Source organism: Falco biarmicus, chromosome 4, assembly GCF_023638135.1.
Source record: "Falco biarmicus isolate bFalBia1 chromosome 4, bFalBia1.pri, whole genome shotgun sequence".
NCBI classification, from domain to species: domain Eukaryota; kingdom Metazoa; phylum Chordata; class Aves; order Falconiformes; family Falconidae; genus Falco; species Falco biarmicus.
In genome coordinates this window covers 25,429,506-25,454,567 of record NC_079291.1, presented here as the reverse complement: position 1 = coordinate 25,454,567, position 25,062 = coordinate 25,429,506, and the positions used below count along the sequence as shown (strand labels likewise).

At 45.9% G+C, this 25,062-nt stretch overlaps 1 protein-coding gene and 1 long non-coding RNA gene across 2 annotated transcripts in view; one reads left to right on the top strand and one right to left on the bottom strand.

Moving 5' to 3' along the window:
* Window positions 1–208: 208 nt before the first annotated feature.
* Window positions 209–14,014, bottom strand: PDIA4 (protein disulfide isomerase family A member 4). Its single transcript, XM_056336379.1, has 10 exons — window positions 13,826–14,014; window positions 9,284–9,458; window positions 5,959–6,164; window positions 5,145–5,283; window positions 4,422–4,627; window positions 3,596–3,754; window positions 2,320–2,471; window positions 1,766–1,922; window positions 1,438–1,671; window positions 209–873 (listed from the first exon to the last, which is right to left on the bottom strand). The coding sequence occupies exons 1-10, from the start codon at window positions 13,929–13,931 to the stop codon at window positions 458–460; spliced, it is 1,950 nt and encodes a 649-aa protein (XP_056192354.1). The 5' UTR covers window positions 13,932–14,014; the 3' UTR covers window positions 209–457.
* Window positions 14,015–14,479: 465 nt separating this feature from the next.
* LOC130148170 (uncharacterized) overlaps window positions 14,480–25,062 on the top strand; it is a 43,106-nt gene continuing 32,523 nt past the window's right edge. The window contains exons 1-2 of the long non-coding RNA XR_008821487.1: window positions 14,480–14,701; window positions 17,906–18,029. This is a non-coding gene — a long non-coding RNA (uncharacterized LOC130148170). The remainder of the gene's footprint in view (window positions 14,702–17,905; window positions 18,030–25,062) is intronic.

The window sequence follows — 25,062 nt, the reverse complement described above, 5'->3', positions numbered from 1 at the left end:
TTCTTACCCTCAGTGATGAATATAGTGAAATAGTTACATGAATATGTATACAGAAACATATCAGAAGAGAGTGGCTCGAAACACTGCTCCCTCCAGTAATCATATCAACAAACAAGACAGAGAAATCTGTTTGGCCGAGGGATCTGGTTCTCTCTTTTTGGTAAGATCTTTTATCTTAAACACAGGAGTCAAATAACCAAGCTCAAGATAGTCACAAAAAATAAAGGATGTATTTTTCTCCAAAGATCAAAACCATAGCTAACGTAAGACATTCATATTAGAAGTTCATTGTCCAGAAAAAAAACTCTTCTGCCATATAAAAAAAAGATACTGCAATTGCTTTACTGCTCAATGATTTCCTTGCTCAAACTGCTTAATTCTTCTCTCTTGAAGTTTTGTCAGTAACTTGCTTTTAACTACAACATAAAACAATTTTTCTTCACCACCCCCATCTTATCTAAAGCTCTTCTTTTGTTCTGGAGAGTTTTGTTGCATGCTCCTCTATAAATTTGCTCAAATGCTCTAAATCTCTGTCCCCGCCTTCAAATTTAATAGGGTTGTTCTTCTTGTCCCTTGGAGCAAAGTAGATAGTGGGGAATCCCTCCACTTTGTAGCGGTCACTCGTCACGTCATTGGCAGTAGCATCCATCTTGGCTATGATTAGATTTTTCTCATTCTTGTATTTTTTGCCTAGCTCTGTATACACTGGTTCGAGTTTCTTGCAGTGTCCACACCATGGGGCATAAAACTCTATGAGAACATCATTCTTTGGATCCATTACTATGGTATCAAAAGTTTTACCCACTACCACTTTCACAGGCCCTTTGTTATTTTTTGGCACCGGCTGGGACTTCACAATAGGCTTCAGTTTTCCTAGAAGGAAGTAAAACACACACCACCGTTAAAATACAGTAAGAGCAGTCCTTATGATCTCCCCCCTCCAAGAAAGGCCAGAAGTACATCCTCCCACCAGGGAAAAGCATTATGTCGGTAAATTAACTTACCTCCGCATGAAAGACTAGTTTGCTGGTGACCTTTTAGCACAATGACCTCATGAAATATAGGCAACAATTTGTTTCACAAACCCCTAGAACCTTTCTCCCTCTTTTTATAGCTGTTCAACCACAACGTATTACACAGTGATTTATTATTAGTCCCAAATGTGAGTGTTCAGCTCACTCTTCAAAGCTGCAAGAACATTTTAGGCCTGCCAAACACGCTCAGTTTTAGAATACAGCTAGATGCCACAGCACAGTCCAAGCAAACTTAATGAACAGAGATTGAAAATAAAAAAGCAAACAACGTTCAAAAGCTTTAACCCACAGAACACTGTAAGGTTGCATGTAAGACTTTTTTGCAGCCATTGCCTCAGGAAAAGCTCTTGGAAGGGGAAAAACAAAGCAAACTGCTTAGACAACCCTATTTTAGAAACTGTACCTTTTTTGAATGCCAGCACAAATTGCCTGAGTACATCAGAGTCAAACTCTTCTGGCTCCATGGCGTATTTCTTGCCACCTTCATCCAGAATGGCAACATTGACATCCTCTCCACTCTCAAGCAGGCCCAAATCTTTTATTTCAGAAGAATAATCTTCCTCATCAGAAACAGCAAACACATACTCAGGGAAGTCTTTGGCCACTTCTAGGACTTTGCCTCTCCAGTACTGGGTAGCTGAAAAACAAGAACACAACAGGATTAGTAATTTCTAGTTAATTACTGCTTGCTTCCTTCCAAAGCAGAGCAACAGCAGTCTTGGCAAACTTACCAACACGATAGTCAAAACTGAAGTCTACAGAATAATAAACAACCACTAGAGGACGCTTGGTGTATCTTTTAGCATCATTGGAAGGCTTGCGATGACCCACTAGAGGCAAAGCATGTTTTAGCACGTGCTCTTTAATCTCCAAGCCATCTGTAGAGTCCTGTGTAACAAAATCAGGGAAAAAGTTCAGACAAATGGATTTAAGTGGCATTTTTGTTACACAGTACTGAAAATTGATCTTGATGCATGCACAAATAAGAGGGGCATATTATAAACAATGCTGTCACCATAGTCTTCACATCCTTGAGCATTAAAGAATTTACTATTCTACCCTTAAACTGAGTATTGTAATGGTCAATTATTATTTGAATATGTAACCTCTGGGTTAATTTCATAAAGCGTTCTTAAACAAAGCCATACAGTTTCAGGGGACAAACAGGTTGCCTCAAATATCTAGTGGAGTACTTCCAACAGGACGATGCCAACTCTTCATATGTACAAAGAAAGAGAACCTTCAATCCATGCACAAACTTCCTAGCTTTGGATCAGCTACTCACTTTAAGATCCAACACATGCATCTTGGGCTCGTGCTTTGACTGAAATTTTTCTGGCTGCATAACAACTAGTCTTCCTGAAGGTGCTTTCAATAGTTTTGCTATTTCACTGCTGAAGGTGTGATGGAACTTGTAATCTTCTCTTAAACCATTAGCTGAAAAATTAAGGTTAGGGAGAAGGCAAGTCATCAAGAAGCAAACCAACAGTTTCCAACTGAAATCTCAAGACTGCACTGCAAGGAAACTCTTCCCATTCCCAATGAGACACAGAACAACGCATAGTCTTGTGGAACAGCTCTCATCCAGGGCTGAGAAGCACATTAAAATACATACAATTCAAGCAGCACTATTTGAATGCTGTTCAACCACCCATCTACTTGATAAGGTAGCCTATGTATTCAAAAACCTTTAACAGCTTGTCAAACATGTGGTGAAACAGCTACTTGTTTATCAGTCTCCTACTGCTGGCTTCTCCCCAAATAACAGAAAGTAGAGCTGGAAAGAAACTCACAAGGTCATCTGGTCAGTCTATTGGCTCTGGGGCAGCCTGGGAAACAGTTCTGTATCTTGCCATAGTGGAACAACCAAATCAGCTCCTGATTCAACTATAAAGGACAGCAGTCCCAGAAGCAGGCAGAGCCAGGGGAGAAGAACTGCCCACACTGCTCTCAAGGCTCTGGCAGAAACCAAGAGCTGCTGTGAGTGGTTTGATCATGTGAGACACGGGCTGAGCACTTAACTGTTATACCTCTTCCGTGTGGTAGTAAATATCATTAACAGGATGGTCAATGCACAATGTCAAAACAGTTTTTAAGAACAAATGTTGCCAGGAATGGTCTAACTAAACTGATACAGAGGTGGATGATTATTCTTTTTCCAGGCCCCCCGCCCCCCCCCCCCCCAACAAGTTTGGCAAAGCTGAGCCTCTGGAACTGTCATACAAAACAAGCAATGGCAGACAAAGCCACCAAGGCTTTAAACCAAGAAGTTGTGATTTATTCCTCAGCCAGGAGTTTTCCCTCCTCTTTAATCTACATGTTTTTAGGGACATGATACCAACAGGTATCTCCTGTAACTGCCTGATACTTTAATTATAGCCTCAAAATCTAGTGTGAGGTTTTTTTCTTGAGTACAAGTGGAAGAACACCCTTCAGTCTTATTCCTCTCCAGCTTCCCCCCTGAACGAAGAGCAGAAACAAAGGATCTCACCATGCCCAAAGTCCTGGGCAGGATCTCAACAAAACATTAATTTCATTAATGATTTTAAAACATTCTTTACCTGCTTCCTGATAGAGCTGATAGGCTTTGTCATTCTCTCCACTAAAGACACCAATGATAATGACATCATCCCCATCTCTCAGAAATTCCTGTACTTGCTTGGTAGCCTGAATCTGTTTGGATGGAGGACCAGCCTGTTCAATCATGTAGTCGACAATACCTGTGAGAGAAACCCAGCCCCAAAAAGTTGCTCAGAACATTTACTGAACTGAAAGGTTCAGGCATTCCCTCTGCAACACTGCTTAATACCACATTTCCCATGAGCATCTTTCTTTCTGTGCAGCCCTCCTGCAGTAACTTAAAGACCAAGTCAGCAAGAACTCAGTCCAAGCTTTTAAAGCTACAGTTCTGGATACTTTCTTTCAGGTTGATTTCAGAAGAGGTGGCCAAGCACTAGTTCCATGGATATCAGCTGATTTTTCAAGAAACCCTCAAGGAAATTCCAGACCCTTCACCGTCTCCTGACCCTATGAGCCGAAGTTCTACTTGGACTTGGAAGTCTCAAGTCTTCCCTCTTATTGATATGTAATATTGAGCACTTTACCAGCCCTTAGAGCACATTCCAAAGCAATTAAATGCCGCCCATTTAGTTGTACTGCCACTGCTTCATCATGTGTATTTATCTTATATTAAAAAGGAGCTTACAGTACCACCAGAAGACATTACAAAGATTAGAGACAAATTTAATGCTGCCCTACATAGGCAGGAGAGCAGGCTTTCAGGTTTTCCCAACTAACATTGCTAGGATATTAATAAGTCTGCAAGTCCTATAGGTACATATGTGATCAAACCCTCAGGAAATAAGAAAAAAACAGAAGTTGCAGTACCGTATTTTTCCCGTGGACCACTGTAGTCATAAGGTTTGCCTTTGCGGAATATTTTCAGAGTTGGGTAGCCAGTAACATCAAACTTCTTTGCAAGCTCAGTTTCAGCAGTGGCATCGACTTTAGCTAGGGGAATAGGAGGTGTGCGCTTGCTGAGCTCCTGGGCAGCCTTCTCATATTCTGGAGCAAGCCTTTTGCAGTGTCCACACCTAGGGAAGGAGAGGGGAGGGCAGTTTTTACAAGCCATAAGTCCTGCTAGGTACCTTCCACCTCTGAAGTAGAAGGTTAACCTTCCAGAATGGAGAAAGTAAAAATGAGGTTATTCACTAGGGAAGAAGTCTTCGGTCTAGAAGACTTGTCTCTCCAACCTGATGCTAGCCTCTATGGCTGGCCCCACATTACTATCAGTAGTTTGAATTTCAGAGGCCATTTTTAAACTAAGGACCAAATCCCTTTGGTTTTCAGATCTCTCAACATGTTCCTAAATTAGTAGATAAACAAGGAGAATCTTCAATGAAATTTTGGAGACCACCCCTTGCTGAGACACAGATCCAGCCTAGTCTTCAATGCAATCCTAGACCCAGATTAGAACCAAGGGACACCAGAGCTATACACACCTACCAAGGCAAGCCTCTTTAGAAGAGGCATAACAACATAAAACAGGTTCACCAAGCATGTTCAGGCCAGCTGTGCTGAGGAAGTACAGGGGACTGTCTTCTTGCTTACCATGGAGCATAGAATTCCACCAGGATTATGTCAGCACCATTCACAATGTCATCAAAATTATCCTGGGTCAATACGAGGGTAGCTTCTGGTGGAGGGGTCCAATTGGGGTCAGATACCTCCTTGACTTTGGCCACAATTGCTGAAAGACAGTTCAACAGCCCAATCAGCAAGTCTGCATTATCATACCAGTAGCATATCAAATGCAAGAGTCTGTATCAAGAATTTAAAACTCAAGAGTGACAAGCATGGTCTTGGACCAAAGCTTACATGTTGAGCTTACACAAGAACACTTTCTTAATCAAGCTCCTTTACGCTTTACTTCATTGTTGGTATTGCCAAGGTCTCCTTTCCATGCCACACAGCATCTTACTTATGCAGAGCACAGATCTGTACTTTGCAGCACCACAGCACATGAATTCCATCTCAACAGACAGATGAGGTAGTTTTCCCCCCGGCTCTGACTGAAGTTGGACATATTCATTAAGCAAAAACCAAGTGGTTTTATAAACAGTCAGTATACAGAACAGATGTTTCTTATTAGCTGATCCTTCAGCAAACATGAGACCACCTCCTCTTCAAGTCATATTTCTAGAAACCTTCCATCAGTAACGGCACTACCCACTACCTACAAGATTCTCTTCTAGCACACAGCCAATTGAGAATTTCAGTCTTCAGTGTTATTCTGCTTAAGATAAAGTAATTCAGATCAAAGTCCTTCAAAACAGTCACACAAAGAAGCAAGACCATATACCTCTTCGGTGGGTTTTTTTTTTTTTTTTCTTTTTACAGAGAATTGCAAAGGACTGGTGCTTACCGTCTTCTGTCCGAGAACCATCATAGTCAACAGGTTGGCCTTTTTTCAGGATTTTGATGGTCGGGTAGCCACTGACGTCAAAACGACTTGCTAGTGAGGTGGCTGCAGTAGCATCTACTTTGGCAACTGGAATAGGAGGGTCATTGTCCTTCAGAGTTTTGGCTATCTTTTCATATTCAGGAGCAAACTGCTTGCAATGCCCACACCTGCCAGAGGAAGACAAAAGTAGATACATAAATGAAAAACAGATCCACAGGAATGTTTTGCTGCTCTGCATTTCCAGGATGTCTTCTGGCAGATGTTCACAAAATCAATATAAAAATGTTTGTCTTGCTATGTTTTCAGATCATGGATAGAGAGTAACTGTAGTTAATGTGCTGTTTGTTCAAAACCCAGCTGTGGTAGTCTGCCCCTGGCTGAACACCAGGTGCCCAGCAAAACCACTCCGTCACTCCCTGCCTCGGCTGGGCAGGGGAAGGGGAACACCATGGGAGGCTCATGGGTGGAGGGAAGGGCGGGGGGTGGCTCAGCAATTACTGTCAGGGGCAAAACAGACTCAACTAGGGGAAATTAGTGTAACTTATCACCATTCAAATCAGAATAAACACCTTCTCACCGCCCCGCTCTTCTTCCCAGGCTCAATATAATTCCCGATTCCTCCTCCCACCAAGGGGGCACAAGGGGACAGGGAATGGGGGTTATGGTCAGTTCATCACATGTTGTTTCTGCCATCCCTTCCTCCTCACACTCTGCCCCTGCTCCAGCATAGGGTCCCTCCACTGGGAGACAGTCCTCTGTGAACTTCCCCAACATGAGTCCTTCCCACGGGCTGCAGTTCTTCACACACTGCTCGAGTCCCTTCCATGGGGTGCAGTCCTTCAGGAACAGACTGCTCCAGCGTGGGTCTGCCAGAGGGTCACAAGTCCTGCCAGCAAACCTGCTTCAGTGCTGGCTTCCCATGGGCCACAGACTCCTTTGGGCACCCACCGCCACAGGCTGCAAGTAAGTACCTGCTCCACCGTTAACCTCCAGTGGCTGATGGGGACAGCCTGCCTCACGGTGGGCTGCTGTGGGATCTCTGCTCCAGCACCTGGAACACCTCCTCCCCCTTCTTCACTGACCTTGGTGTCTGCAGGGCTTTTGCTCTCATGTAGTCTCACTCCTCTCTCCTGCTGGCAGATTTTTATTTTTCCCTCCTCCTTAATATCACAGAGGCACTACCACTGTTTGGCCAGAAGCAGATCCATCTTGGAGCCACCCACCCTGGTAGCCTCCCTGCTACCAAAACTTTGCCATGCAAAACCACCACACCAACTTTTGGTTTGTAATTTTTTCATTTGACAGACATTTCCATATATGCTTTATAAAGCCATTGTAAAATGTAATTAACAGCTGCTTTTACAACAAAATCTCAAACCTTGTACCATGCTTCTTCCTCCCTGACCCTCCAAATAAAATCTCAGACTTCAATTTCTCCCTACTCTAGGTTCATCTTCTCTACCTAGCACCCTAAATTGAACTAAAGAGAAAAATGAACCTGTATTTAAGTTGCCTAATGAAATATCACACCCACCAGGGCAGAACACCACCTGCTCTCTCTTTGGCCACACCAAACCTCTTTGGGAAGAACACAGGCTCTAGCTGCAAAAGCTGCCACAACAGAGGACACCAGCATAAAACACAGCTGAATATAGCGTGGCAAGGACATGGACCAAGTCCAGAGGAGGCCACAACGATGACCAGAGGGCTGGAGCACCTCTCCTGGGAAGACAGGCTAAGAGTTGGGGTTGTTCAGCCTGGGGAAGAGAAGGCTCCAGGGAGACCTTATAGCAGCCTGCCAGTACCTAAAGGGGCTGACAAGAAACCTGGAGAGGGGCTTTTTACAAGGGAGTGTAGTGACAGGACAAGGGGGAATGGCTTTAAACTGGAAGATGGTGGATTTAGATCAGGTATTAGGAAGAAATGAGGGTGGCGAGGCACTGGCACAGGCTGCCCAGAGCAGCTGTGGGTGCCCCATCCCTGGCAGTGCCCAAGGCCAGGCTGGACGGGGCTGGGAGCAGCCTGGGCTGGTGGGAGGTGTCCCTGCCCAGGGCAGGGGGGATTTGAACTAGGTGATCTTGAAGGTCCCTTCCAACCCAAACCACTCTATGACAATTTATGAAGCTGAAGACGAAACCAGAAAAAAAAAAAAAAAAAAAAAAAAGAGAGGGAAAGTAGCATGTAGCAGATAGTCTGTGCTCCTTAGCCTCTCAACCGGCAGGAAGGGGAGTAGGAAAAAGAAAAAAAAAAACAGTGGTGTTTAGTCTGTGATGACCACGCATCCTTCTGTTCAAATAAATCCAGCTTCTTGTTCAGTTTTCACACAGGCAAACTACAGCTGCAGAAATAGTATCTACAGCCAAGCAGGGATGGGATTCTTTGTAAAAGAGTGGTACTAGTTAAAATGCAACTCCACCTCAAGCAAGATCATATTCCCCCTTCTATTTAAAGACTAAAAGAGGAGAAACAAGTCAGCTTTATATCACTAAGCCACAAAGCAAAAAGGTTTTGGCTGCAACACTAACTCACCAACTTGACTGCAAATGTATCCTACTCTTGTTTTCCCCCCAATAACCATCCCTATTACTTTCGTCCATAAGAATGCAAGAGAAGATACATTCTGGCCTAGATCCTTTGTCTGTTATATGCAGGTAAATCCATTGTAGCTCCCCTAAATGCACCAGTGCTACTGTGTACACTGATATGCCAGCAGAATTATCATAATTGGTTAGATGTACAATGCACTGTTTAAACTGTTAATACTAATGAGCTATATATCCCTACTCACACCACACCCTTCCAGCAAGGACAGAGATTTGAACTTGGACAAGGGAGACCTTCTCGCAGTTCCCCTACTAGGGAAGTTTCGTCCATCTAGGTGAGCAAACGCGCAAGTTATCAGTGGGCCAGCACAAGGACACAATAGCAGGCTGCCAGATCACACTGCATTACTTTTCTGGAGCTCACTGGGACCATTTCCCTTCCCCAAGAGGCACAGAGCAGGGACTGAACCTGGGCTGTCCTTCTCTTGGCATGGGATCCCTCAGCATTACCCACATCTGTGGAGAAAGAGCTCGCTGTTGTCTGTCTGTACAGGGGCAGGGAAATGGGGACCTCCACACCACCAGAACTGTCTCCTACCTTGGACTCCGCAGAGTCCAGTGCTTCTCCTGCATGCCAGCTACTCCTAACCCAAGCTCACTTTTTAGGAGCATGTCCTGTCAGAGAAGCCCCTGACAGCCTTGACATCCTGCACCTAAGGAGGTACCACAGGCTGCAAACCCACCATGGTGCATAGAACTCCAGCAGCACAGTGTCCTTGTCTGCAGTAAAGGTGTCAAAGTTTGCATCATTCAAGACTAATACACCATTTTCTTCTTTAACTACAGAATCATCATCATCATCATCATCTTCATCATCATCATCATCACCACCATCATCAGCTTCTTCTGTAACAGATTCTGGAAAAGTAAAAATGCAATAGGGATTAGACTGTGTCAAGTTTAACATTAAAACAACACTAGCAGGTTAAAGATTTAGTAAGTATATTCTGTGGTTAAAAAAGTATCAACACAATTTAGTTCCTGCTCCATATAAAATGACAGCTACTTCAGTTTGCAAAGAGCTTGGACTCAGATGCTTGACCATTTAATTTTTGTCCACTCTACACCAGCTAACAGCATAAGTATTTCAGTGAAGTGTCAAAATGTATTTTGCGCTTCAGGGCAAACTAGTAAAATGGACACAACAAGAATTAACGCACACAGACCTATGTCATGGCCGTTACCAAAGTACATTGGGTATCTTGTTGAAATGTTGGAAGCGAGACATGTGTTGTCGGGCAAGAGGGGCACACGGATGATACCTGAATTCAAAAAGAAGCCTTCCGTCATGCAGCAAAACAGCTGTCCTTCAAGTGCAGCAACTTGTGGTTGGAAAAATATCAGGTGTCTCATACCAAATAAGTAGATGTTATCTGTCCCCAATGCTTCCCTTGTACCCTTACTCATTACAGTTGTAACACCACAACTGATATGCTCTGCTCTGCCTGTTTGAAGGTCTAATCAAACAAACTCACTCAAATGCCATCATTTCACTACTACCAAGATGGTTTAGAGGCAGTGCTTCAAAATTATGCTTCTGTTCCTGACTGCTCGATCCCACCCCTACCACCTCAATATATCTTGCATTCAGTTACAGCAACGTTTCAGGCCTGCAATTCATTGGATAGGCTTTCCACTCACAGAAGCATCACTGCTCTGGATCAGCAGGAGGCTGCACAGTGAGTGTAAAAGCAAACAAGTGACTGTCACAGGAGTCCTGTGAAAATCCATTCCTGTGCACCTGGTGGATACCAAGTACTCTCCTAAAAATTAATGGAGTGAGAACTTCTTTCAAAGAATTTTTTCGGGAAGCCTTCTATTTAAGGAGGCCCAATCCACTGGTCCAGAACAGGCCATTCAAGGAGAAAGGACATTTGCTAAATTACTGAAGCAAAGTTCGCACATGAAATCTGAAGGCAAGATATTTCAACTGGTTCAGTCTTTGTTGGCTTGGAATTTGAGATGGGTTCTTTAATATTTGATCTCTCACATGTTCCTTTAAACTTTCATTTTTTTAAACTGCTGTCATTGGAGGCAAGCAGACCTTCTTGAATGACTTTAAAGGAATGGTAAGCCACAGAGCAAGTAATGAAAATACCTCATCCCAAATGAAAACTGTGAACCTAAGGCTCTTTCAACCACTGAGTCCCAGGATTAGGGAAAAGAAAAATAAGAAAATTAAGGTTTGTTGTTCAATTGTGACTAAGCTGATCGGAGTTGCTGCAGTAGGACAGTAAATCACATACATGTAAGTTATTTATTCAGGACAAGAATTCTGAAACTACTCTGATATCACCTAAAATGTGAAAGTTGATAATGATAAATATGTAAATATACAGGTATGAAAAAACCAAACCCTGCTATTTTAAGACCAAAGGCAGCCACAGGAATAAGCTCACCATAGACAAAACTATGCTGTTAAATTGCAATACCTATTTTTCTGTTAGAAGAAGGTATTAAAAAACATAAGTTTATATGCTCTCAGAAAACAATATGTGCTCCTGGAGAAAATGTATTTATCTTAATTAGAACACAACTATACACACCACCAAAATACTAAAGCTTCTGATGAGGGGAAGAGATCACAGGAGGTCATTTATCACACAACAGTAGTCACCTGGATTAAGTTTCTTCCAAGAACTACTACCATTTCTTCTGATCTACGAAGCAGCTAAAAGCACTGTTTGCAAGTGGACAATGCCTCTTGTGTTGCTACCTCTGAGCACTTGCAGTGAAAGGGCTGAACTGTCAGAACACCCTTGAAGTGAATCTACAGCAGTCACGTACCTACAGGAATGAATGTCCTGGTGAAAAAGCCTAGTTTTCAGGGGGTTTCAGCAGTCAAAACTTCTGCTCACAGAAGTAACTACAAAGCTGTACCCAGCAGTTTTGAGGGCTATGTTTCACCACAAAGTGTTCATGGCTGGTCTGTGCCTGAATTCCTCGCAAGTTGTGCAATGCCTATTGCTTTTCCAAGCACATCACTTCAGACTTGATTTTTCCTGACACAAAGGAATTTGAACAAAACTAGCCAGCCAATTCTGCTCACGCATCTCTGAAACTCACTACCAGGTTGCAGCTCTCATTCAGGCTTACTATTGCTAACTACCCACCCCCAACAGACAAAAGACCACTGCAGCTACTGTGGCACAGGCTCACGGTTTAAGAAGCCGAGAACAAAGCACCACCTCCAAAAACAGCCTGCATAGATAGAAAATGTTACCACTAGATCTAACGTCCATCACCAAAATATTTTTTTATCTTTCCCTGCAAGTGTCTGTACAGCCTGCCAACATAAGACTTCCTTGACAGTGACGCATTGTCATGGATATTATACACACCCACTTCCTCCTCCTTGGAGGTGGAGGCAGGACAGTAGCATGGAACAGCAGGACTCCAGCTTTTGCCAACTGGCTTAAGGAGGGCATGCATTTCCAAACAAGAAAGGTAACCACACCTATAGATTGGTCCTTAACAGTACAAACTCGCCCTCTGCAGTCTCCAGCTTCACCAGTACCTAAGGTTATCCTAGCTACCTCTAACATCCCCTTTAGTGTTGGGACTGAAAGGCCTGTTTCAAGGACCTGACCAAGTACGGGAGAAGGAATCCGCACTTTTTTCTAATGAAAGAGCAACAAACTTTCCTCTGCATTACTGAGTTACAGTTTGAAAATAACAGATACAGAATGAGCTTAACTGTAACACCTGAAGAGGCAGAAGTAGCTAATAAATATTTGCATAACACAGCTCATGAAAATAAAATAGCTGCACCCAAACTGAAGCATCTTTGCTGCTGCAAGTGTATTTGCCACACTGCCCTAGTCAAATTTCTTTTCCAAAGCCATACAGTGCAAGAAAAATCCAGACAAAACCAGGCTTCATCCCCTGAACAATCAATTTACATAAGGTTACTTCTTTGTTACTAAGTAAATTTATTACAGGTCTGCATTTCAAGGACAAAAATGGAAATGCCTAACTACATGTATTTTTAAAGCAAAGGCTTGGTAAAGCCTGGTTCACGATTTATATATACAAATTTGAGATACACAACAGACATAGGAAAACGATTCAAGTTGTGCAAAGGATTAGTGTTCAACTCGCACACAGGAGGAAATACTTCCATCACTATGCATCTTTGATACCAAGAACTCACACGATGAGAAACACAGCACACATGGGAAATATTGATGAGAGCCTGGCTGTGAGAAACTGAGCTACTGCTGTCTGCCAAAGGACTCAGGCTGCACTGTTACACCACAGGTGTTACTTCATCATCTGATGGTAGCGGGGGAAATAAGGACCAGGCTTCATCACAGGCTACAAAGTGATAATAATCAAATGTTCTAAACAAAAGCAGAGAAAGAGACATAATGCAAAATCTTCCCATGAAGCTATTTCTTTTTAATTCTACGGTGAAATATATGTATCTCCTTATTGCAGATACGATATCCTATTAAAAAAATCTCTTAATCCGTATCCTACACATTATGCAGTTGGTGACACAGATAACGTACCTTGACATAAATGCATTTCTTCAAGTTCCAGTGCCTGTTCACTAAGCAAGAATTTGCAGGACAGGAGTTCAGGAGGTCATCCATAATCCAGCCTCCTTGAACGCCCTCCAATACTTAACATACAGCAGCGTTAATGCAGGAAATATGAAAGGTGTAGGATTTCTCAAAATCCACGTGAAAGACGCTTAAAACAAAAAAACCAGCACTTTCAAAGGCCTGCCTCCTACGTACAGTTGCTAAACTTAAGTCCGAGCAGCTTTGTCTCAGCTAATTTTGGAAAGGAGAAGACACGCATCAGTGAAATTCAAAGACAATGGGAAGAACCACCAAGAAACTAGCAACAGGCGGCTTTCCTTCTGGGGAGAAGCCCAGGCACTCGGTTTGAGACACACAGGGTGCACAGATTCCCTGAGCTAAGGGGGTCAGGAAAAGGGGGCTCCGTCGAATAACGAAATGGCAAATTCACCGGTAATTTCAAAGCCAGCACTCGCCAACATGGCTAATCGCCAGCTTTCAGCCCCGAGGAGGCGAGGCGAAGGCGCCGCGCAGCCAAGCGGCAGCTAGCCCGTTACGAGGAGCAAGCAGCTCTCCGAGCCACCAGCGCCCGCACGGGAGGGGGGGGAACGCCTCGCCCCGCCGACTCGGCCCGGAGGCCCGCGGAACGGCCCGCCAGCCCTCATCCGCAGGCAGCCCCCGCTCCCCCGCTCTCACCTCCGTCACCCTCTTCCTCCTCGCCGGCCGCTGCACCCCTCGCCAGTAGGGCGACCTGGGCAAGGCCCAAGAGCAGCATAAGCACCCACAGCCCGCTCGGCCTCATCCCGCCGCTCCTCAGCGCAGCGCAACACGGCACGGCACTGCACAGCTCCGCTCCGGCCCTGCCCGGCCCGCCGCGCCCCTCACAGCACGCCGCGCCCGCCCATTGGCTGCCTTCCCGCGACGCGGGCGGCACGGCCGCCAATCGCCTGGCGCGTCCCTCCGAAGCGGCGCCGCGGTGAGCGGCCGAAGCCAGGGGCGAGCGCCCGCCTCCCCCCATAACATCGGGCGCCGGCTCTGAGGTGCCTCACGCCCATTGGCTGGCGGCGGGCCGCCAACCGCCGGCCGCCACGCACCTCAGGCGCAGCCGCCCTGGCAGCGGGGCGGGGGAGTGGTGGAGGCGGGGCTGCCGCCCCCGCCCCAAGGGCGAGCAGCCACATCGCCCTTCGGGATTGGCGGCGGCGGACGCTGGGGGCGGGCGGAGGGCGGGGAGAGGGGGAGAGGTGGGGCCAGCGGGCGACTGCAGCCAGTGAGGGCGCGCCGCGTATGAAGGGCGGGGCGGGGGCTGCTGGGTCGGCGGGAGGGGCTGTCCTCGTCAGGAGTCTGGCGGGGGTGGTCGCGTTCTAGTTCATGGGGCGTGGGCTCGAGGCTCCTGGTGGCGCAGGCCCCGAAGTTTGTATTATCTAAGTAACTGGGGTGGTTTTGTTACCGATAAATCGTAACCAGGAAAAATCTCCAAAGCAAATGACAGTACAGAAAGACGACATTGATTTATTGCAGCGCTGGGTGCGTGGGGGATCTCTCCTGGTAACATGCACACCACCGTACTTGGGGGTACGTGTTACATATAGTACAGTACTTGCATATTCATAGTACATTATATATTCATTCATGCGCAAGATTGCTTACAAGTTTCTCGCTTCTAGTGCAAATCAGTGATAGCAACCCCTTATCAGCTTGTCTCCTCTTGCAGCCACTTCTTCACTTGCAGACTGCTTTCTGCGTAATTGATATGGCGGTGGCCTTACCGCTGTTCCTGCCCGGGGCTGGCTGCCTCTGTGAAGTCCTCTCAGCCATCAGTTTTGGTGACTTGCGACGGTGCGTACATAAGCATTACCGGCTTGAGAGGGTGGGCCAGCCCGACCCAAACCCTGTGCACATTCTTGTTTAATTAGATCAGAGTTTGGTAATTAGGGAGTTGAGGCAACCTTTTGCCCCTGGCTGAACCCCAGGCGCCTGGCAGCGCCTCTGTCACTGACCCCGCCTCCGCCGGGCAGGGGAGGGGGAACCCCACGGGAGGCTCATGAGTCGGGGGGAGGGCAGGGGGGTGGCTCAGCAATTGCCGTCACAGGCAAACCAGACTCGACTTGGGGAAATTACTGTGATTTATCGCGATTCAAATCAGAAAACACACCCTCCCCCCCGCCCCTCCCTTCTTCCCGGGCTCCACCAATTCCTGGTTTCTCTCCCTCCCCCGAGCGGGCGGGGGCCGGGCCATGGGGGTTACGGCCGGTCCGTCCCTCGGGGCTTCTGCCGCCCCTTCCCCTTCACACCCTCCCGGCCCCAGCGTGGGGCCCCGCGGGTGCGGCCCCCCGGGCACAGCCGGGCCCAATGTGGGGTCCCCGGCCCGGCCCCTCTCCCCGCGGGGCCCCGGCCCTGCCGGCAGCTGCCCCAGCGCGGGCTGGTCACGGACCCCTGGGGCACCCCCTGCCCCCGGTGCGGGGGGGGAGCTGCCCGGCCGGGGGCTCCCCGGGCTGGGGGTGTTATATAAGTTGGCGATAATAACTGGTCAAGGCCAGAGCCAATTGAGCCGAATTAGTTTATTAAAGCAAGCGGCAACAAGCAAAACAGTGCTGGGCAGCCGGGGAGTCTCTTGCTCCACCAACGGCGCGCGCCCAGTTCCCGAGAGTCACCGGTTTTATACCCTTCGTTTTCCTGTATATGTGTCTCCTTTAGCGGTGTACTCTGCGTCTGCGCGGCTCGTTGCTAGGGGGTCGTTCATTGTCTTCTTCAGCCTCCTGGTGGTCGTGGGGATGAAGGCTCCTTGTCTTCCTCACGTCACGAATTCCTCGCCTCGTACTTCTGTACTCCCTTTTCCCTTGCTTCCTTGACCCTCACACAATGTTGTCTTGCTCTACCATACTTGGTTAGTTGAGCGCTTGCAGTTAGTCTCACACAATGTAGCAATATAGTTAGCCTTGCAGTTAGTCTTACATGGTTTATGTGGCAACCTCCTTCTCCTTTGTCTTTTAACTGAAATTGATGAACAAACAGTTTACTATCTATCACAGGGGGAGCCTCTGCGGCGGTGCCGGGACCTCCCCCCCGGCCCCCTGCGGCCCAGCCCCGGGGGGCTGCCGGGCTGCGCCTCTTGCACCTCCTCACTCCTCTCTCCAGCTGCAGTTGTGCAGGTTTGGGGGTGGTGGTGGTGTTTATCCCCTTAAATCCGCTGCCCCCCGTGGCTGGTGGGCTCAGCCCTGGGTTCCCCCCGGGGCCGGCGGGCAGGGGGGCAGCTTCCAGCAGCTTCTCACAGCAGCCACCCCCGTAGCCGCCCCCCCCCCCCCCCCCCCCCCCCGACTAGGCAAACCCAACACGGTGACTTACCACCGTTTACCTGCAGTGTGTGGCAGTGCCGTAGAGCCTGGTGGCCCGTGTTTCACAGAAAATCACAGAAAATTTTAGTGTCCTAGAAGCACAGAAAATACTGTGATTTTTTGCTTCAAAATGCCTGGTGGGGCTGAGGATGGTGGGGTGCAGCAAGTCGGACTGTAACACTGCCATCAGCAACGCAAGCGAAAGTGTTCCGGGCCTTGGGCAGAGGATTAGGGTGTGCAGCTGCCTGCCTCAATAGCTTATGCTTACCTTTTTGTGTTTCTGAAAAGCTGTGGTGAAATTGAGGTCGTTTCGCTGGTTTACTGGAGAGCGGGTATTTGCTGAGTCAGGTTTTTCCAAGTGTATTGGCTGCTTCCTCATCAACAAACCTACAGGCATAAGTGGGCCTTGGGATAGTTGATTCTTCCCCTTTCCCCTTCCCGACATAGCCATGGCACTTCTTTTTTTCTTCCTTTTTTTCCCCCTAATAACTGTATTTCTCCCTTTTGCGTACTGATTGGGACTGGAGAGAGAGATCAGCATAATTTCTAGCGATGACTGTTCAAATACTTGTGTGGTGAACATCTAAGATCTAACAAGACAGTACTAAAAACTGGGCTTTTGGTGCTCGCATTGCCGGTTTGGCCACATACTTGGACAAAACACAGCTGTTTGTAGGTTCGTGAAACAATTAACAAAATTCATGACTCTTGAATAGTTTGTAAGCAAAGAAGCACTGTTGTTAAATTCAGTGCAGAGCAACCACACGGTAAGGTGGTAGCAGCAGCTTCTGATAAGCAAATACTTTCAAGACCTTGAAGTGCAAGCTTAACATAAGAAACCCACTATTTTAGGGGACTGAGAAGACATTGTACTGCTCTGAAAGACTGCTGATGTATCTGGGTTTCCATTCAGCATTTGTCTGTGGTCTGTAGCAAAGAGGTTGGAAAAAGGCATTAAAACGATGCCTTGTTCTACATTGTGAACTTATAGAATGGGAGGCTGTCTTCCTTCAGTTCAGTTGCCAAACAAGTTATTTTTAAAATACAGTGGCTGATACACTAGCAATTTTTCAACTTATCTGCCTGCTGCTGCAATCCAGTGAGACCTGATCTGAACCAGGTTAGAGCTGTCTTGATCCTGCCAGGATCTTGATCCTGATCCTGTCTGGTTTTGGTATCAGTATAAGAAAACCCAGAACTTGTTTTGAGGATAAGTTTGATTAACACATTCAGTAATTTGAAGATAACACATAATCAGATTGGACAATTAGTGTTCTGAATGCAAAAAATTAGTAGTAAGGAAGGCTTTTATTTAGAGTCTCTTCACTGGTTAACACAGCCTTCGATTTGAATACTATGTCAGTGTGTGAAACATTTACTGCCTTTGTCATTAGAGTTTGTAAGAGAAATAGCAACTATTGTAATGCATTTTATTCTGCATTAGGTTGGAGATTATCCACCTGACAGTGACCTGTGAAAGTAGAGGAGTTCTGTCAGGCCCAGTACTTCATGACTGACATTGTCGAGGCCATTGGAAAACTGGTTAAAAAAGCTTGCAGAAAAAACAGGTATGTAAAATGAGGAGGTGGTGTGAGTATTGCTTTCATCTGTTAGAATGTGAAATACAGGATTAAGTACTTTTGTGATGGCTAAGTTTTATGGTTGCTGTGTTTTATGCCTATACAAGTTAACCAAATTGAAAATTGATATCAGGTGTTGATCTTGACTCAAAGGTGTCAAGCACCAACATCCAGCTACACCAGGGGTCCTCAAAATTTTTAAACAGAAGGCTGGTGCGCGGATGAAGTGGCAGGCAGGCATCTGCGGCTGCTTGGTTTCCCCCCCAAACCCCATCAGGGTGTGTGTGTGGGGGTGTGTGTGTGGCGGGGGTCAGGTGGGTTCTGTAAACACCGGGGGCCTGATTGAGGACCCTGGAGGGCCTTATCTGTCCCATGGGCTGTAGTTTGAGGACCCCTGAGCTAGACAGTGAAAAGGCAGTGCAAATACTACAAATACAGGGTTTCCTTTATATTTGTTTGAACTGCAGGAGGAAAGCCTGCAAGACAGAGTCCCTGTAATCCCTGTTCAGCCAAGGATAACCTGATCATTCGAGAGATTTGCTGAATTGTGGATTCATTGTGTGGGTAGTTCCAGTATTGGTAGCCCAGATCTTAGGCACATCCCACTAGCCAAACAGGGCAAAGGACCGTAGTCTGGCCTGTCATCAAACCAGCGGGGCTGTGCCTGTCTTCCTAGTTTGGAGTAACGGAAAATAGCATAGCGAGTAATAAATAGCACACCAAACAGAAGTGCAATTCATGATGGACCAGCTAGGGTGCAAGCTTGATACGATTGTGAAATACACGGAGCACTGGGAAGAGCTGTGCAGCTTTTCCAAGAGATTCCTTCCTGCTCTCTAAAGGCTTCCTTACCTGTGGGGGTGACCATATGAAGCTGAAAATCCCCTGAACTAAGAATGAACCTCTGAACTGGTAAGAGCACTGTGCCTTTTGCCAGGTACTCATTCTTTACATGAGTTAGTAACAGGAAAACTCTCCTCTTTACCAGGAGAGTCTCTAGGTAGAAGGTAAGTAAAACTGAGCCTGGAACAGATAACTAAGTATAGGACCGTCTGTAGGTTAGATGCATGGAAAAGTGAATGGCACAGGTCCGTTGCAGCATGTGTGCTGTGAGAAACTGGCCATACTTACAAGTTACTTCTGGCTCAGACATACAAGAAAGCAAACAAGCACTGGAAATATGAGACCTCAAGAGCATTGATGGAGCAGTTCCTGGGTAAAAGGCATTTCTGTCTGCTAACATCTGCTATGCTGCAGAAAAATCCAGGTGCTGGCACACTGGTTATTTGAAAATGGATTATGTTTTGCACATGCTGTGTTTTGATACCCTTATAAGCTGTTAGCATCACAGTTGGCAGACTTGTATCCTCAGGAACAAGCAGATGATCATAATCCTTACATACGCTTTTCCTCAGGAACATTTGGTATGTGTCTTTCCTGTTGGTTTAAGTGGTCAATGGCTACCTTAAAGTCCTCACAGGTTGCACCTGTGTTTTCCAGCATCATTAAGTGATGGACTGTGAAAATAGCTCTTTGTAGCATACTGTGATTTTCTGCTTCAAATGGTGTCCTAGAAGTTGACTAGTGTCATCTGTCCATCATTCTGCAAATACTATGGGGTACAGTTGTTGATTTTAGAAAAGGCAAATTCAGCCGTAAGTGTCAAAAAAGTAAAAGCCAGTGAAGTAATGAAAATTGCAAGGTATGCCAGACTAAGCTACATTAGTCTAATTTCTGCTATTAAATGATATCACAGTCTCAAAAGTAGATTTGAACCAGCTCAGTAACAGTACTGAGCAATTATAATGGTCTCACGTGTGTGGTAGCTGCTTTAATTTATTGTAATCCTTAATATCACAGAGTGATGCTGACTGGTATTGTCTGAATAGAGGTGCAATAAATTAATTTACTATTTTTAAATATGAATGTTGTGTCTGTGTGCTATAGTAAGTTGCTGATTGTGCTTAAAGGATTGGAAATGCATTTTAATGGGATGTATGCAGCCACAGAGCCATGCCAGTGAACTAAGGTGTTGGACTGTGATGCACAGCATTGTCAGTAGGATTGTGTAACAGGCCACTTTTTTTCTTTGATTTTTTTTGAGTAGAGTTCTGTACAGCATGAGCTGATGGTGCTTCTGATGCCACCCACTGGCAGTCTAAAACGTGGATGAAATGCTGCTAATACACACTTAACTTTGCAGAATGTGCACAGTTCTGAATAGTTTTGGGGGAATGCTCTCAAAATTTGTTTTCTAAGAAGAGACATTCAGTTACAAAACCTCTCTTTTATGTGATCTGCCAGTTTTAAACTGGCACAGTATCACACAGGTGTTTTGAATGATTTTTCTGGTAGCTTTCCTGTGAACATCAGTATTGGTAGATAATATTCAGACCTCATTTCAGAAGCAAATGATACAAATACTGCTAAAATTAGCATAAGAAAACTGTCTAATTTCAGTTATACTGATGTCATTAAAAATTTGGTTCTAGGGCTTAAAAAACATTTGAAAATTTTAAGATTCTTGTAGCTGATCTCATCTAGTATGGATTGCAGTGTCAGACATATAGAATTATAGAACCATAGCGTGATTTGGGTTGGAACGGACTTTTAAAAGATCATATAGTTCACCCCCCTGCCACGGGCAGGGATGTCTTTCACTAGATCAGCTTGCTCAGAGCCTTCTCCAACCCAACTCTGAACACTTCTGGGGATGGGGCATCTACAGTTTCTCTTGGCAGCCTGGTTCAGTGTCTCAACACTCTCACAGTAAAGAATGTCTTCCTTATGTCCAATCTAAATCTACCCTCGTCCAGTTTAAAACTGTAGCCCTTTGGCCTGTTACTACAGGCCTTGGAAGAAAGTCTCTCTCCATCGTTCATATAAGCCCCCTCCATATATTGCAAGGCTGCAATAAGGTCTCCTCAGAGCCTTCTCCAGGCTGAACAACCCCAGCTCTCTCTGTCTGTCTTCACAGGAGAGGTGTCCCATCCCTCTGACCACTTCCATGGCCTCCTCTGGACCCACTCTGACAGGTCCATGTCTGTCTTCTGCTGGGGGCCCCAGAGCTGGATGCAGTGCTCCAGGTGGGGTCTCAGAGAGCAGAGTAGAGGGGCAAAATCACCTCCCTCGACCTGCTGGCCACGTTTCTTTTTGATGCAGCCAGTTGTCTTCTGGACTATAAGCACACATTGCTGGCTCATATCCACCTTTTCATCTACCAGCACCCCCAAGTCCTTCTCTGAAGGGCTGCTCTCAATCCCTTTATCCTGCAGCCTGTAGTGATGCTGGGGATTCCCCGGACTCAGGTGCAGGACCTTGGAGCTGGTCTTGTTCCTGCAGCCTGCCCAGGTTCCTCTGGGTGGCATCCCCTCCCTCAAGTGTATCAACTGTGTTTGGACAAGTGTTTTGTATTACATGTGTCAAGTGTGTTTGGACACTGCCTGCCAGAAGGGTTTGGCAACGTTTGTAGTAGTTAAACAAGCGCCCGGGGAAAGGGAATGTGATTACCTACTCCAGTAAACTGATAGTTGTTTGCTGACACAATGCTGGCCTGTGCCAGGTAGAGCAGCACTTCCAAGGACTTCTGGGCATTCTTCTGGAGCTGATGTGTTCCTGGGAGCTGTTTGTGTGCAGCCAGCCTGCTTGGAGAATGAGGGAATTTATTAGCATAAAAGCAAGCACGTCATGTTGGTTGGCCCGAGTGCCTAGGAGTATCCCAGGCGTGTCTAATTTACCGGTATAGACTTGGCATTTCAGGGGTTTGTCAACTGGTGCCAAGAATAGCAGAGAATGTGTGAAAATATGTACTCACTGAGATATGTGGCCTAAATGCTGTACCTCACATTATTTTTCTTCAGAGTTCTATATTGGACATATGGATCAGAAGGGATTGATTACTTCAGGTGTCTGTGAACTTACAAGGTTTCTAAATTTGGATGGCTATGAATCCAAACCAACTTTGTAAATGTAATTTATATCTAAACTGTAATTTATAACATATTTTTTTTTCCAGCTGAAACATATACATATAGATCACTTTCATGGATTTAATGGTAACTTCATATGGAATAAACATTGGAACCTTTCAACAAGGTCACATTCTAGTGCTTTCAACATGCAAAAGCAGTCTTACCAGTATTCAAGACTACAATGTGTTGACAGCTTGGATGTAACAGAATGGATATAACGGAACTTTCATGGTGACTACTGCTAGAATTTCTTACTTTTTCACAAATTGTTTTCCACCTTTTTGTACAGATGGCTAAATGTTTGCCCTGCCTCCCGTAAGGGACAGTTAAAGTTTGTGAAGTTCAGTGCATCGCTGGCTCTAATGCTTTTTGGCATATGGGGATTTCACTAGAAAAAAAAAATTAGCAGATTTATCTGTGCATTAGATATATGCATATAGCACAATGGAGGTTTAAAAGAACAGTACTGTGAAGGTACAGAACTGTATAGTAGTTTCTTGATAATGGTTGACCTAACAAGATGAGGATAGTTGTTTTATGTTGGACAATTGAAAAAAATGGTAATTACCTTGCAGAGGTGGTTGTAACTTTTCCAAAGGTCAAAGGTGCCACAGTGTTTGGGCACATCTTTCCATCTGAAGAAGCAAGGGAGGGTGAAATAATTTTATGTAAAAAGCAAAAAGATTCCTAGATGGTTTCACCTGGCCTGAGTGCAGCCTGGAAAGTTGAAACACTTCTTTGCAGCCAGAGAAAATTCTCTTGTTTCCACTGAGACCTGCCACAAATGACCCTGCCCAAACAGGGAGAAGAAAGGGCTTTGAGAGGCAAGTATGGAAGAGGCAAGTATGGAAGAATGCACCTTAAATAAGCAGCAGGCAGGATGAGGAGTGGTGTTCTCAGCAAAGGTGCTGGTGAGGGACCCATGTGGAGAAGTGGTTTTGCTAATGGTGCTGCGCAGTTGCTGGAAGCGCTGACTTCATTTTGGGATTGTGTTTAGGGCTAGTGATGCTGATGGAAATTCAGATTTCCCAGCATCGTCTGTTTACACCTCATCACCTGCATGGATTTGTCTCTAATCTTCATTTAGCTCTGACTCTGATCCATCTAGCCTATGAGGAGATCCACTGATCCCACAGGAAAAGAAAGGAGATATAACATGGAATGAGCATCCCCTTGAAATCAGGGTCCCATCCCCATCAGCACAGGAGTGTTGCCATATGCACAGCTGATCACAAGATGTCAGTGTCAGAGTGAAGTTGGGAGTGGGAAGTTGAACACAGTGGAGATCTCCCCGTTCCTCATTCTGTGAATGCTGCAAGGAACAGTGGCTGCATCAGCCCCTGGCATTGGAAACTTGTGCGGTATTGTTGGGCTTGTTGGGCATTGATGCCACAGTGCCTGGCAGGAGTTTTTCCAGCTCTTTTCAGGGTGCTTTTGGTTTGGTTTGTGCATCCGACCCAGCAGAAATCTGAGGCAAGGCAAGAGCAGGAAGCCGACAGGAGTAGGAGCAGGAACAGATTGTGGCCGGAGGGGGAGGCTGTCGCCCTTTGAGCAGCTATCCTGGGTGGTACAGCACTCCGAAGTCAAAGGCGAGCATCTTGCATACGGCTTTTGGCTGACACATGAAAGCACAGGGCTTCCAGTTTGTCACCTGTAAAGGGCCCTTTTTTTTATCCAGGAGGTTAATTCAAGGGGATTCAGCCTGAACTTGCTTGGTACAGTCTGTTGCAGATTACATCAGTGAAAAATTTCCTAAAGAGAACTAGTATGTGTACTCGGCACAAGATAACACAGCTTTTCCATCCCAGAGTGTGCTGCATGAGAGGCAAGGGAAAGGAATCTTGTGAGCCCTATAAGCCCATGGGGGACCCATGCTCACAATGCTTCCATTATAACCTGTCAAGTTATTCCACTCCCAATCCCAGTTCTTGTACATATAGTGCTGTATCGGCTCTAAGTAGTTTAAGTGACAGATGCATGAGAAAGGATAAACAGTGTAACTGCCACCTTCCTTCTTAGAGTTGTGTGTCTTGGACACACAAACATGCAGGATGTTTATTAAAAACCAGTACATCTTCCAACATTACCCGGCACATGGCATAGCATTTAAGAGATCTTTAACAGACCTCTAACAGCGTAAGGTTTCATGTCACTCGCATGTGGTTGACATGCCCTTTGCAGCAGAAGCACCGCATTTAACCTCGCCGGCGCAGGTGGTATGTCAGCTACTTCCTAACAGTGCTGTGAATTTGGGTGCTTACTGCATCTCTCTGCCTGCTTGCCATGGCAAGCTGTGTGGTGGCAAGTGTTTTCCACAGTTATACCCGTGCTCGTCACTGGTGTTGTAGAAGAATTTCACACAAGTGTTTGGCATTTTAAAAAGAATATTTACATCTTCACAATCCGCATATAGTGTGCAAGCACTGATTTGGTAATACACGATCTAGGTGCTTTTTTCTGTGTTACAGTGACATGCAAAGACAACTTTTCCCAACTGCAGTTAATGCTAGCATTAGCTACTTGTATGTATGGGGAGTTCGTGGCAAGGTGCTGGCAGCAGGGCAGAGAGCAGAAGGTGAGGGAGGAAGGGCTCCAGGCATGCCTGCAGAGATTCCCTTGCACCCCCGGGAGAGGACCACAGCAGATCAAGTGTTTCCCTTTCTCCTGTGGAGAGCACCATGGTGGAACAGGTATCCACATTGCAGCCCATGGAGAACCACAGTGGAGCAGATTTAGTCCTGAAGGACTGCAGCCTGTGCGGAGGACCTGTGCTGGAGCAGGGGAAGAGTGTGAGGAAGAAGGAGTGTTGGACTGAAGCACCCGGTCCCCACCCTGTGGCCGTTGATAAAGGAATTGATAATGAAGTGGAGCCTGGAGAAAAAAGGAGTGTAGGAGGAAGATGTTTAAGGTTTTGTGTTTATTTCTCACTCTCCAACCCTATTTTAGCTGGCAATAAATTAAATTAATTTGTCCAAGTCTGGGCTGTTTTGCCTGTGATGGTAATTGGTACACGATCTCCTTGTGTTTATTTTGACCCACCAGCATTTTAA

What these genes read in the sequence shown, in the direction of transcription:
- PDIA4 (XM_056336379.1), bottom strand. Translation starts at nt 13,931, where the DNA reads ATGAGGCCGAGCGGGCTGTGGGTGCTTATGCTGCTCTTGGGCCTTGCC. An exon ending in GGAGGAAGAGGGTGACGGAG is followed by an intron (nt 9,459 to 13,825) that starts GTGAGAGCGGGG and finishes TTACTTTTCCAG; the next exon opens with AATCTGTTACAGAAGAAGCT. An exon ending in TGCATGTGTTGGATCTTAAA is followed by an intron (nt 1,923 to 2,319) that starts GTGAGTAGCTGA and finishes TTTGTTACACAG; the next exon opens with GACTCTACAGATGGCTTGGA.